The sequence below is a fragment of the Muntiacus reevesi genome, chromosome 1, assembly GCF_963930625.1.
Source record: "Muntiacus reevesi chromosome 1, mMunRee1.1, whole genome shotgun sequence".
Classification (NCBI taxonomy): domain Eukaryota; kingdom Metazoa; phylum Chordata; class Mammalia; order Artiodactyla; family Cervidae; genus Muntiacus; species Muntiacus reevesi.
In genome coordinates, this window is record NC_089249.1 from 97,609,408 (window position 1) to 97,625,060 (window position 15,653).

Sequence of the window (15,653 nt, forward strand, 5' to 3'; positions counted from 1 at the left end):
AGAAACATGCAGAGGTTAGGGCCCTGACCCTCCAAGCAGTGGAAAATCCATCTGTAACATATAGTCAGCCCTCTGTATCTACAATTCCTCCATATCTGTGATTCTGCCTTCACAGATTCAACCAAACACAAATTGTGTAGTACGGTAGTATTTACTATTGGAAAAAATGCACAAATAAGTGGAGCCCTGCAGTTTAAACTCATTCTGTCCAAGGGTTAACTATATGGTTATAATGAATGGACAGGAAACCTCAGCAAACAGGAACTATAAAAAAGGAACAAATGGAAATTTTACACAGTGAGATTTTGATATTTGAAACAGTAAGAATAATATGTTCAAAGTTTTGAAGAAAATTAGAAATCTAATCTATCTAGAAAGCTGTTTTTCTTCAATAAGGATGCAATAATGACATCTCTAGCCTAACAAACACATTAGGTTCACTTCTGTCTCATCTAGCTTTTATAAGATGTACTTAGGAAGAATTGTGTAGCTTATATACAATTTCACATGCATGCAGTATTCCTAACAAAACTTTAAAAAAATTCTATATCTGTAGCAGAAGTTTAACAATGGAAACAGCCTATGATGAAGGCAGAAAAAGGCACTGGGGAAAAACTATTCAAGAAAATTATTTATAGCTTTATATGTGAGATATTCACACAAAGGCCTAAAGTACACATGAAAGAAAGGGGGAGGGCTCATGTGAGATGAAAAAGGACAGGATCCTACTCTGATGACGGGGATCATAGCTGAGAAACACATAGCTGGCTCATCAGACATCAGAATGTACTCACTGTAGAAAGAATAAGATCCAGAAGGACACATCAGTATTGAAGAGCATCAGATACCCATTCTGCTTTAGAATTTTATGTTACCCTTAACTTTTATGGATCTTTCCCAGCCAAGAAAATCCACAACCAAAATATGTTGAAGCTATTTACCTCCTTCCTCCTCTTTCTCTCTTTTTGTTGTTGTTCCCAGAGAGAGAGATTGCTTTAGGAAGAAACAAACATTTAAAGAATACAAAGAGGTAGAGGGAAGGAGGGGAAAAAATTTTTTTCCCCATCAGATTTTAGAGGCCATCTATATCTTATCAAAACAGAAAGTAAGATTGATTTCTATTTGTGAAAATAAAATCGTGTAAGAAAATATTTACAGAATTTGAATGGTGTTGTTTACTTTCAATATTGTTTGCTGTATATCAGGATCTTTTGTGGTGATGAAGCTTAAAATGTAATCCATAGGATAACATATTTAAATATTGATAACCTTAGTGATGTTTTGACCAGAAGGATAGTTTTTAAATTATAACTCTTAACCTGGAAGATCAAAATAGTAATAGCCCATTATGAAAATGGACATAGCTATAGATATATTCATATTGACCATACTTCAGTTACAAATGAGAGTAATAGTATTTTTAATCACCTAATGTAAATAGGTTCAGTGTAAATATTATAGAATACATACATCAAAGAGTCAGGTGATTCATAAAGATTAAGTAGTATGCATATATTTGTTATTTTATGAATATTAGTGTGCCTTCTTTGACTTTGCTCATTTTCTACTTGTGGTTGGCAACTGGAAGTTTTCTTTTTATTTGCTTAGAAAATGTAGTTTTTCTCTTTTGCAAAGCTCCATAGGAAAAAAGGTAAAAATGAATATTTCCCATGACATTTCATAAAAAAAAAGGTCTTCCAGTTGGTAGACTTCTAAACCAGAGTTTAAAATTTATGTTACAAAATAACAGTCTATATCTAGTGTATATTGTTTATTTTGCCTGTTTTTCCAATGTCTTGGGAAAGCAGAGTGCTATTAGGTTTTCCTAACATTTTCATTTTAATTTTCTATGAAAAGATTGAACTGCCTTGAAAATTAATACCAAAAGATTCCAATTCATTTTTTCTTGTTATTTCTTTCTTGAGAGGTAAAGTGGCAATAAAATGAATGAAAGAATTAAAGTGAAATGAATTATTTTCTACTTACCTGAAATACACTATGATTTGCACTGTATAATATTGCCAATGATAGTTCTAGGACCATAGTATTTAGGCTTTTATAGAGCTGAGTTAGCTGAACTGAATTAATGATTGATTTCTAAAAGCTTCCCTTAAGTAATATTAATCTATTTTTTGCCTTTTCATATCCTAGGTGCCCAAACCAGTAGATTATTCTTGCCAACCCTGGTAAGTATTAAAAATGTTTATGTCGCTGAGTTGAAATACCATACCTTTAGCTCAAGGACGCCTTAAACGTGGGAGTAGTAAACTACATTCCATTTCCATTTGTCCTGGCTAAAGGTGTTTTCACATGTAACAGAACACCATAATGAATTTATATATTGCTGACCTTTTCCATATCTTTATCAGAGAGTGGTGCATATGAGTACAAGCGCAAGTACTTGGCTGTAAGTCCAGTTTATAATAGCCAAAAGTGGAATGGGACATGGGCAAATATGTATATTGTATTTTAGAAGAATAGGTTTCATGAAGTTGAGGGGGGAAAAAGTATAATTCCATTGTCTGAAACAAAAACTTAGCCTAGAAAGGATTGTTGTTGTGTAGTTGCTAAGTCATGTCTGACTTTTGCAACCCCATGGACTACAGCACACCAGGCTTCCCTGTCCTTCACTATCTCCCAGAGTTTGCTAAAATACATGTCTATTGAATCAGTGATGCTATCCAACCACCTCATTCTCTGTAGCCACCTTCTCCTCCTGCCCTCAATCTTTCCTAGCATCAGGGTCTTTTCCAATGAGTTGGCTCTTTGTATCAGGTGGCCAGAATATTGGAGCTTCAGCTCCATCATCAGTCCTTCTAATGAACATTTAGGGTTAATTTCCTTTAGGATGGACTGTTTTGATCTGATTGCAGTCCAAGGGACTCTCAAAAGTCTTCTCCAGCACCACGATGCAAAAGCATCAATTCTTCAATTTTCAGTCTTCTTTATAGTCCAACTCTCACATCCATACCTGACTACTGGAAAGACCATAGCTTTAACTATACTTTTTCTCCATCTATTTGCTATGATGGGACTGGATGCCATGATCTTTGTTTTTTGAATGTTGAGTATTAAGCCAGTTTTTTCACTCTCTTCTCTCACTCTCATCCGGAAGCTCTTCAGCTCCTCTTCACTTTCTGCCATTAGAGTGGTAGCATCTGTATATCTGAAGTTATTGATCTTTCTCCCAGCAATCTTGATTCTGGCTTGTGATTCATGCAGCCCAAGATTTCGTGTGATGTACTCTACATATAAGTTAAATAAGCAGGGTGACAATATACAGCTTTGACGTACTCCTTTCTGAACTTTGAACCAGTACATTGTTACATGTCCAGTTCTAAGTGTTGCTTCTTGACTTGCATACAGGTTTCTCAGGAGATGGATAAGGTGGTCTGGTATTCCCATCTCTAAGAACTTTTCACAGTTTGTAGTGATCTACACAATCAAAGGCTTTAGTGTAGTCCATGAAGCAGAAGTAGATGTTTTTCTGGAATTCCCTTGCTTTCTCTATGATCATTGAATGTTGGCATTCGATGGTTCCTCTGCCTTTTCTAAATCCAGCTTGAACATCTGGAAGTTCTTGGTTCATATACTGTTGAAGCCTAGCTTAAAGGATTTTGAGCATAAGAGTATAACCTTGTTAGCTTGTGAAATGAGTGTAATTTTTAAGGTAGTTTGAATACCCTTTGGCAGTGCCCTTCTTTGAGATTGGAATGAAAACTGACCTTTTTCAGTCCTGTGGCCACTGCTGAATTTTCCAAATTTGCTGACATATTGAGTGCAGCACTTTCACAGCATCATGTTTTAGGATTTGAGGTAGCTCAGCTGGAATTCCATCACCTCCACTAGCTTTGTTTGTAGAAATGCTTCCTAGGTCCACTTGACTTCACACTCTAGGATGTTTGGCTATAGGTGAGTGACCACATCATTGTGGTTATCTGGGTCATTAAGACCTTTTTTGTATAATTCTTCTATGTGTTCTTGCCACCTTTTCTTAATCTCTTATGCTTCTGTTAGGTCCTTATCATTTCTGTCCTTTATCATGCCCATCCCTACATGAAATAGTCCCTTGATATCTCCAATTTTCTTAAAGAGATCTCTATTCTTTCTCCTTCTATAGTTTTCCTCTATTTCTTTGCATTGTTCCTTATACGGATGTTGAAAAGATGAAATAAAATGTGTATAATACTAAGTACATAGTAAGTACCCAAAATATGTTAATTATCATCATATGTTGATAATAACTATTCTAAATAGTTTTTCTGGTTGAAGATGTCATTTTCTCTTAAATTCATAATGTCTAAAAAGTAATAATTATTATCTATTGTTTCCTTGTTTCTGTTAGTGATATGGCTAACCTCCTCTTAAAATAACTGCATCTATTTTTATTTTGATATTGAAATATGTGCATACAAATTAGAAATCAGGGTATGAATATAAATGAGGTATTCTGAGAGTATATAGTAAGTACTAGTTCAGTTTACAAGTATAGATAACACCTGAGTTTTTTTATATTTTAAACTGATCATTTTCTGTTATATAACCAAAGCATGAAAAATGTCAGGTTACTGTAGGAATACATTGACCGTCCTCGGCAGTCTTACTCTCCCTCCTCAGCCACATCTGCTTTGTGTAATCACTGTCTGTTTTCTCTGACATCCTTCCCTGGCTTCAACACTGAGCCTACTGAGAAATTATAGCAGGTCTGTGATAGAACTGGAAATCTTTGCTATATGTTTACCTGTTTTAAGACAAATTTGAGGTCTTAGTTTTCATGGAATTAAAGACTGTAACCCCAACAAATTAATTTTGGAGAACAGAACTGATAGCATGGATAATCAAACTGTAAAACATCAAGAACTGGTGAAATCATGAAAGTGTGATGACAGTTTCCTTCTCTTTTCTTTTACTATTTCTGTATAAGAAGGCATAATAGTTACAAAACTAATGATTTTAGAGAAATATGAATGCCATACACAAGATGGATTTTATGAAATAAACTGATTAGATACCTGGGAACCATTCAGAACACAGGAGATTAGCTTTTGAATCCTTTGTTTTAAAATGGGGAAAAAGTGTAACTCTATGGCTGATTCATATCAATGTATGACAAAACCCACTGAAAAATAAAAAAGAAAAAATAAAATAAAATAAAATGTACCCTTGCCAATATGTAAAATTCTATTGAAATTATGACCAAATAGTATTGTTCCTAATGATAAAAAAAGTCAAGATGTTTAGATGAGGGAACATCCTTGAAAACAGTAAGAAATAAAGACAATAGAATTTCAAAATTACTTTTTCTTTTCTTAAGAAACTTGCGACAGTTTCTTCACACTAAACAGGCAGTTTCATGTGAAATGCTTTCTGCTAAGGAACAAAATGATCAACTGTATCAGAAAATGAAACCGTCAGTTTCAGAAAAACTAAACTGTTTAGAGAAAAATTACACTGTGGTTTTCACGTCATTAAGAGGGCTTCCCTGATAGCTTAGTCGCAGCTGGTAAAGAATCTGCCTGCAGTCCAGGAGACCCCAGTTCGATTCCTGGGTCAGGAAGATCTTCTGGAGAAGGGATAGACTACCTACTCTAGTATTTTTGGTCTTCCTTTATGGCTCAGCAGGTAGAGAATCTGCCTGCAGTGCGGGAGACCTGGATTCTGTCCCTGGGTTGGGAAGATCCCCTGGAGGAGGGAAAGGTTGCCCACTCCAGTGTTCTGGCCTGGAGAATTCCATGAAGTGTACAGTCCATGGGGTTACAAAGAGTTGGACACTACTGAGCGACTTTCACGTTCTCAAGTCATTAAGGAGTTGAATATCCTTATTATTTTCACATTTTAAAGCTGTTTCCATAAGGTAAACTTTGTCTCTTCTATAAGCCATGAAATAAAACAGTTCAGTCTGTTTTTGGGTGTCATGAAGACTGGGATGAGACACGGGGCTTAAATCTGAGGAACTGTCTGAAAATCCTTATGGAGTAAAGGATGCAGATACCAGTGTCCCTGCCTCATCCTCCAACTAGTCAGACAACTTACCTTTCCCTCCCTTAGCAAGAGACGTGAATTAGAAGGTATATTACTTGGAAAAATTGAGCCATATGAGGCCTAGACTTGGAAAGGGGAGGCCCAGAAAAAATTGGCAGAGATGCTGTACTGAAAACAGATCAGTCAAATTAAGGAAAGTCAGTATACAGACTGATGATGATCGTCAGTTCCTTTGTATAGCTCAATTTCAGTACTGCGACAGCTGTGTCTCACACACATGGACTACTCTCTCCTTGCATCCAGATAGGAATTTGGAAGATTTTTCTCTAAAAAAATGGAATAGACTCAGAATTAAAAAGCCTAGAATCCAGCCCCATCATCAGCTTCTTCCCAAATGGTCAGGTTCCAACCCAGTGAGCCTCCCATACTGCCCCACACAGAACTCCCAGTCAGTACTTGGATGCCTTTCTTTCTTTTTTTTTATTGAAGGAAAACTACTTTACAGAATTTTGTTGTTTTCTGTCAAACCTCAACATGAATCAGCCATAGGTATACATATATCCCCACCCTTTTGAACCTCCCTCCCACCTCCCTCCCCATCCCACCCCTCTAGGCTGATACAGAGCCCCTGTCTGAGTTTCCTGAGCCATCCAGCAAAATACGAGCAGACAACAAAGAGTAACCAGACATTTGAGAAAAGCCTTGAAGTAGAGAAAAAAAAGAAATGTCAAAAAGAACCTTGGAAGAATTACAAACTTTAGCATGGGCAGAAGAGAGAAGCCTTTAATTTATATTCTCAGAATTAAGAGATAACAATATATCCATATAAGTGAGCTGGATGTTTCATAAAAGAGACAGAGACTGAGACTGAGAAAGCGCTCTCTAGGTGTTGAGGAGAGAAATTGGAAAATAAAGTTGAATAAATCCTCTAGAAAATCAAAGAGCGATAATAGAGAAAAGATAGAGCAGACAACTGACCTGAGAAGTCTGGCCTTCATTTAATAGGAACTTGAGAAAGAGAAACTAACAACAAATATATATATATAAAAAAAGATAAAACCAAAACTTTTTTAGAACTGAAGGCTATATGACTCTACATCAAAGATGGTCCTGAGAGCCCAGGACAACACTGAACTTTTTAGTACAGCATATAACCGGAAGGCTTATTATTATGAACTTTGCTATATAGAGCAATGAATTTGAGTTTCCAGAGAGGGGGAAAAAAAAGATGACCTACAAAGACTCGGAAATCAGAATGGGCATTGAATTGGAAGTTAGAACAGCAGAACAGTGCCTTAAAATTTGAAAAGCAAGTGATTTGTCACCTAGAATTATTTATCCTGCCAAATTGTGAATTAAGGATTATTAAGTAAAATACAAGTATCATAGATATGAGACCTTCTAAGTATTACATCACATATATTCAATTATAGAAATCTGAGGAATTAGCTAGTAAACCAGGAAAGAGGGAGATACAAAATCTAGGAAATGGGAGTGAAGGGATTCCAGGACTACACTAATTCAGCAGGCTTGGAGAGAAAGCAGTGGTGATTAGACCAAGAGGGTGGAGGGTTTGGAAAAAATGGATGTCTCATAGAAAGAATTAATAGGTACAGTACATGGTGCTCAACAGGTATCACTGAGGCGCCTATAATTCATTTGGAGAATTTGGGGAAAAAATTGGGGTAGAGAGAAAGAAGTTTGAACAAACAAAAACTTGAGGACTTGTTTTTTGATGTCGGATGTTTCTTTGAATGTGACAACATAACAAAACTGGGTCAGATGATGGCTAGGCTTTGGAGCAGTTACAGAAAGGAGAGTGAGGGGCAGCACTATGATGGCATGAGCATAAATAGAGAAACAGTGGTTTTCTGTCCTGAAATCTGAATTGATAAAAACCCAGAAGGCAAAGAGAGAGAAGGAGGGCCTGAGAAAATATTTGAAAAGATTGTAGCCAAATACTTCTCTAACGAGAAAGGAAACATTCACTCAAATCCAGGAAGTGCAGCGTTCCATACAAGATAAACCAAGGAGGAACATGCTCAGACACATATTAATCAAACAGACAAAAATAAAAGAAACAAAAAATTAAAATCAACAAGGGAAAAGCAACAAATAACATACAAGGGCACCCTGATAAGGTTATCTGCTGATTTTTAAGCAGAAATTCTGCAGACCAGAAAGAGTGGCAGAACACATTTAATGTGATGAAAGGGAAAAACCTACAACCAAGAATACTCTATCCAGCAAGGCTCTCATTCAGATTTAATGGAGAAATCAGAAGTTTCATAGATAAACAAAAACTAAGAGAATTCAGCACCACCAGACCACCTTTGCAACAAATGCTAAAGGGACTTCTGTAGGTGGAAAAGAAAAGGGCACAGCTAGAATCAAGAAAACTACAAATGGAAAATCTCACTGGTAAGAGAAAACATAAACATAGGAAATCACCCATATACAAATATGATATCAAAACCAGCAATTTTGAGAAGAGGAGAATACAAATGCTAGATACTGGAGATGAACTTTAAATTAAGGGATCAGCAACATAAAACAACTGTGTACATTTGTAGACTGCTATATCAAAATGTCATGGGAGATACATAATGGGAGAAGACACGATGGCAGGGTAGAAGGACATGAATCCACATGATACAGCCAAAAGGTTCATGAAAAGATGCTGAGCACTGCTAATTATTAGAGAAATGCAAATCAAAACTACAATGAGGAATCACCTCACACCAGTCATTACGACCATCATCAAAAAGTCTACAAACAATAATTTCTCCAGCTGGTATAGAGAAAGGTGAACCCTCCTACACTGTTATTGGGAATGTAAATTGGTGCAGTCACTATAGAGAACGGTATTTAGGTTCCTTACAAAACTAAAAATAAAGCTACCATATGATCCAGCAGTCCCACACCTGGGCATATATTTGGAGAAAATCATGGTTCAAAAGGATACATGCATCTCAATGTTCATTGCCATGCTGTTTACAATAGCTAAGACATAGAAGCAGCCTAAAAGTCCAGTGATGGATGAATGGATAAAGATGTGGTACATATATACAAAAGGTATAACTTAGCCATAAAAAGAATGAAATAATGCTATTTGCAGCAGCATGGATAGACTTGGAGATTATCATACTAAGTGAAATGAGACAGAGAAAGACAAATATATGACATCAGTTTATATACAGAGTCTTAAATAATACAAATGAACTTATTCACAAAACAAACAGACTCACAGACTTAGAGAACTTATGGTTACTGAGGGGAAAGGTCAGGCAGGAAGGATAGATTGGGAGTGTGGGATTGACATGTACATAGTGCTATATTGAAAACATAATCAACAAGGATATAGCATAGAGAACAAGGAATAGCATAGAGAACTCTGCTTGATCTCTGTAATAACCTAAATGAGAAAATAATTTTGAAACAATACATACACACATACATATATATAACTGAATCACTCTGCTGTCAGATGAAACACAACAGTGTTAATCAAATATACTCCAATATAAAATAATTTTAAAATAATAAAATTATTTTTAAATGCTATACTCATGGTGGTTCAGAGGTAAAGAATCCACCTGCCAGTGCAGGAAATGCAGCTTTGATCCCTGAATCAGAAAGATCCCCTGGAGAAGGAAATGGCAACCCACTCCAGTATTCTTGCCTGGAAAGTTCCATGGACAGCGGAGCCTGGTGGGCTACAGTCCATGGGGCTGCAAAGAGCTGGACACAACTTTGCAACTAAACAAGAACAACAGCATATATTTTAACTTAAAATAAACTACATTACCACTAAAAAAAAAAAAAAAAAAAAAAAAAAAAAAAAAACTCCTGGGAACCACAAAGCAAAAATCTATGGTTGAAACACACAATTAAAAAAACAAACACATCACTAAAGACAGACATCAAATGACAAGAGGAGAGAACAAAAGAGGAGGGGAAGAAAAAAGATCTTCAAAAACAAATTCAGTCTCCTCCAACTGAACCAGGAATAAATGGAAAGTATGTGAACAGACCAATCAGAAGTACTGAAATGGAAACTGTGATTTAGAAACTCCCAGCAAACAAGTCCAGGACCAGATGACTTCACAGGCAAATCCTATCAAACATTTAGAGAAGAGTTAACACCTGTCCTTCTGAAACTCTTCCAAAAATCTCAGAGGATAGAACACTCATTCTGTGAGGCCACCATCACCCGGATATCAAAACCAGACAAAGATACCACACACACACACACACACACACACACACACACACACACACACACACACACACACACACACACACACACACACACACACACACACACACACACACACACACACACACAATTACAGGCCAATATCATGGATGAATATAGACACAAAAATTCTCAACAAAATACTAGCAAACTAAATCCAACAATACACTAAAAGATCATACACCACAATCAAGTGGAATTTATCCCAGGGATACAAGGATTTTGTAGTATGTGCAAATCTGTGATACACCACATTAACAAGTTGAAGAATAAAAACCATGTAATCATCTCAATAGATGCAGAGAAAACTTTTGACAAAATCCAACACCCATTTAAGATAAAAACTCACCAGGAAGTGGGAGTAGAGGGAATGTGTGTATTTGCCTGTGTGTGTGTGTGGAGGGGGCGGCCCTGCTCAGTCGTGTCCAACGCTTTGCAACCGCATGGGCTGTACCCTGCCAGGCTCCTCTGTCTGTGGAATGTTCCAGGCAAGAATACTAGAGCAGGTTGTCATTTCCTACTCCAGGGAGTCTTCCTGACTCAGGACCCGCGTCCCTTGCGTTGGCAGGAGGATTCTTTACCACTGTGTCTCTAGGGGAGCCCAACTGCATTGGGGTTACATGAATCTATAGAAATTAGAAATTTTCTAGAATATTGATTTGAAAGATAGCCAATTTCAACATAAATTTTTTTCCTTTAACTTTTATTACCCATAATCTCGGAAATGTTTTGTCAGTAAAAGCTAAACCTGTATTTAATGTGAAGGGTCATTAAAGAATATTTTAACATTGAATTTGTGCCTTGTAATGTTATGGAATTTTTGTATGCTTAAGCCAACAGAGTTTGGGAACAACCGAATTTTGGTTTTGAAAATATCTTTTAAAAATTCTATTTGCTACTAGTAGTTTCTTAAGAAAATTGATTATCAAAATTGTGGACTATAAGAATTTTATATCTAAAAAATAATTATTTAAAAATAATTTAAATTGTCCCTAAATTCTCTTAATACTCAAAGGAGATTTTATTTCATACTGTTTTATCTAGAAAATGTGAAATTTTGGAGGAATGTGTGTATATGTGTACATGTGTGTGTATATCTGAGTGTGTCTTACATGGGCCATCCTTCCCCAAAGTATTTTTCCTTCTTGACCCTAAACTCTCCACAGCCCTCTCTCTGACCCAATACCCACTAATTCCTCTCTTTGTTCCACTTATTTATTGATAAATATGTAGTGTGTTTGGCATTGTTCACTTCACTGTTGTAATCTTTGCAGAGATTACAGTATCTTTGAACGTATTTAAAGGACATTTTTCTGCATTATTTTTTGAAATAATATAATTAGTATAGCAGTAAGAACAGTTCAGATCTGCCACTAAATTAAAATCCTGACAGACACTGATTTTTAGCCTCTGTGCTCTTTGAGGTATTACCTAAATTTTCTGTGTCCTTGTTTTCCGCAGGTATGCTGGAGCCATGGAAAGACTGCAGGCAGAGACTGAGCTTATTAACAGGGTAAACAGTACTTACCTTGTGAGACACAGGACCAGAGAGTCAGGAGAATACGCAATTAGCATTAAGTAAGTAGGACAAGAAATAGCTTTCCTGTTTTCATAATTGCACGGATCATCTGACATGTACAACACTGAAGTTGAAAACCAAGGTTCTAATTGCAGCAGAAATAATGCATCATCTCTCTAGACAGTTCATTAATACTTGAAAATATCTGTTAGAAAAAAATGGTATTAAGTGTTATAGGCTGCTAATTGGCATACCAGATTTCTTTCATAACACTGTGCTTCGGTGACTTGATGTGTGTATGTTTCTAGCAAATCCTAAGAATTATAAATTACTAGATTTTATTTTGTTTTTCTGTGTTCTCAAACTGATCTTATAAATAAATTGCGCAGAATGATTGGTCAAATCTACTGCCCCCCAATCTCACTTCAAAAATTGGTTGTATCTTCAACCAGTCTAGTGAATATATTTTGTTAATTAGCTGTCACCAGTGTATTGGCATAGGTATATATTTTGTCTTCAGAATTAATTCCTATAATGTTATTGGGGCATGCCCTCTGGTAATTATTGATTTCTACTGATTAAAAACACATTTATATTCATAAGTTATCCATTGCCCACAGGTACAATAATGAAGCAAAGCACATCAAGATTTTAACGAGGGATGGCTTTTTTCACATTGCGGAAAATAGAAAGTTTAAAAGTTTAATGGTAAGCATTGATTAGTTCTTTTCAATCTGTGGTCTTTAGTTTTCTCTTATTGGAAAGGTCAGTTTAGTTCTATAGTTTCTTGGAAATTTTGCTTGCTGAAACATTTAAAGAGAATAATATCTTAATTTTGCAGCAGAACCCTGAAAATTTTAAGAATTCTAGTTAAGTTTTATATTGCCCTAAACATATTTTTCATTGTAAACTAAGTTTGCAAGTTTAAGATAATATTTCAGAGTCCACACTATATGATTCCTAGAACCATAGACACATTCAGGTTCATTTCATGCAAAATACAATATACTGTCAAATGGAGAACCTTTTTGTATTTTCTAGTCTAAGTGATTTGTGCTACAGTTCTCCTTCATTACCTTGGACAAGATCACACTTTTACCATATGACAGTGATTTCATAACAATTTTAGATTTAAATTGAAAGAGTATATTGTTACCAAGTTGCTTCATATAAAGATGATTAATTCTGATTTTAAAAAGTGCAACTTAGCATATAAGAATATTATGTACTGTCATATAAACAATATATATATATATATCATTATATGTGCACTGCTAACAGGAAAGAAAAAAGTTCTTATTTCCTGAAAAGTAGTCTCAGGCCTGTTTCTCAAGTTGGAGAGTTTCTTAAGATAATGAAGAATTTGGATATAGGACATAAGATGCCTTTGTAGAGCTCTGTTAAGTACTTTGAGTAACATTGGGAAGGATCACTCACTGACTGAACCATCAATCAAATGATACATACTGCATCCATCCAGAAAACATCTCAAAGCACTTTACAGATGTTAACACTAAAGTTAAAACTGAGTGTAAGAAAGCCTTACAAAATAGGCCAGCTTAAAAGTCTTATCCAAAAATTTAGAACTGGATCAAGAGAGGAATCAGCATTTTAAAGAAATTGAAGCATCTTGTGACTGAGCGACTGAACTGAATTGAACTGAGTCAAAAGAAAAGTAAGAAAACCTGTCATGACATAAATATCACATTCCCAATTCAAAAGCTAAGGATGGGCAGCATCCTAAGGATGTGTCCCGGAAAATGCAAACCCTGTCAAATTGGCAACCAAGATCCAGGCATCCTCCCTGCTGGCAGTGACTTACGTTCTGCTGAAGCAAGCAAGCTGTGCACAGAGAGAACGGAACCTGAGGAGGTTTCTTCCTGAAAGGAAAACCTAGCAGGGAGGTGGCAAGTGGATGCGCAAATAATGAGTGACAGCCCCAGCTGAGACATGAAAAAAGCATGCACAGGGCGTCTCCACATCACTGCAAAGACACACCAGCTTGACTGTCACCTGCAGAACTTAGGGTGCTTGGTAATGAGGCTGCTCTGTGGTATCATGGTTAATATGAGACTTCAAAAAAATGCTGTAGGGCCAAAGTTGACTACCAGCCTTGCTGACTTTGAAAGCAACAAAAGGGACTCCCATCACAGGAGATAAGCAAAGAGGATGAAAGCAATAATCAGTGGCAAGAACCAATCAGGTCAACTTTGTGTCACCTGGATTCAGCTCAAGACAGTTCCTCATCCTCTGATGTTAGATGTGAAAAGTCAGTAAATAACACCATGACCTGGATTACTGAACATAGATCCTCAGGTTCCTATCTGCATGGAAAGCTGTGATTATAATAATATGCCATAAATACCGAGATTTCAAGTAATTGTATCAGAGAGCGGTAAAAGTGTTTTCAGTTCTGGAAAGGGAAGTAAAAGTAGTTGTCACAAAGCTCACATAAGCTAACAGCGTTTATTACATGGTGTGTGTAAAACATCAGATATGTCACTGCTGGAGACACATGCATGTGTTCTGTCCCTCCATATCAGGGGATCTTTTGTAAGGAAGTACATAATGCAGATAGTTAAAGGGAGGGGATTAAGAACTGATTGCAAAACTACAATGAAACTGAAAAAAAAGAAAAGCAAATGGATATGATTGTGAAAAGACAGACAAGGGGCTAAAAAATCTCAGTCTTAGATAAATACTTTTTCAGGAAGAAAAATCACTGTAAAAAGTTGCTGAAGAGACCATTGAACTCGTCTGAACCTACCTCTTCTTTGTTTCTGTTCATTACTTGAACAAATTTATATTGAGTCCTCACTGTGTGAAATCACTGTGATTCTGAAGAATTCTAAAAGGACTCAGTTCTGAAAAAATTCTCAAATTAGTAAATCTATCTGTACCAAAACCTCAAATAGTTCTATACTTGGACCCTAAACTAGGAAATGCCACACATGGACACCTGATCGGAAAGATGGCTCCTATCTGAGTACCAGCCCCTCTGGAAGAAGATAAAGGGTTAATAGGCATTTCTCTCTGGGAGCTAGGGGCTTCCCTCTGCAACTTTAAGGAGTTACCTTTTGTCATGCCTTTTATGCTGATGTGAAATAACCCAGTTGCCATTATAAGTATATCTTGGTCTAGGAATTGAGTTATTTCTTAAGTATAGTTCAGTTTCCTCCAATCATGACTGATAACGTTATATCACCTATGTAATATTCATTTACCTAATGACACTTTAGGATTAAATTTAATTGGGAAAGGATGTAAAATGCAAAGAAAATATAGAATTGTTTTAAATTAGCCAGTTTCTCAAGATTGACCTCAGGTGGTTATAACCTAACCTTTTTTTACCTCCTCTGGTTTCAATGGCTTGGTTAATCGAAATCTTTGTTTTTCTAGACATTAAATTTAAATTATAAATGAATTTCTGTATCCAGATTACAAGGCATTAATTTTGTTCTAATTTTCATGGATGCCAGACAGTCCATGTCCAAATGCTGTTTATAAATCATCTCCATTGCCCGTTTCCTTGGTAATTGGAATAACTGGCTCTCACTCATTATTTTTCAGAGAGACTTGAATTGTTGACACCACTGTGTCAGTGTGAGATAAGGAAAGCTTAGCGATTTCTTTTGTTTAGTGTCTTCTTATTTACTTGTAGTACCTGAAGGTCAATGACTACTAAAGCGGGGGCGGATTAGACTAAAATATAGAAAGCAGAAAAGCATGAATTAGAAGAGATCCACAGTGGCACTATTTAATTCTACCAGTTAGAAACATGCAGGAAGATTTACCCTCATAAGATGGTAAAAATGGGACTAAAATGTCTTCCCTGCTTACTGAAGTGATAATAAAGTGTTTTGCAGCTTACCAAGCCACACAGCCCTAGGCCTT

The 15,653-nt window shown here is 36.2% G+C and overlaps 1 protein-coding gene across 1 annotated transcript in view; it reads left to right on the forward strand.

Moving 5' to 3' along the window:
* Positions 1–15,653, forward strand: part of VAV3 (vav guanine nucleotide exchange factor 3) — a 414,102-nt gene that overhangs the window by 369,811 nt on the left and 28,638 nt on the right. The window contains exons 22-24 of the mRNA XM_065907662.1: positions 2,152–2,186; positions 11,702–11,818; positions 12,380–12,467. Coding sequence (XP_065763734.1) covers positions 2,152–2,186; positions 11,702–11,818; positions 12,380–12,467 — 240 coding nt within the window. The remainder of the gene's footprint in view (positions 1–2,151; positions 2,187–11,701; positions 11,819–12,379; positions 12,468–15,653) is intronic.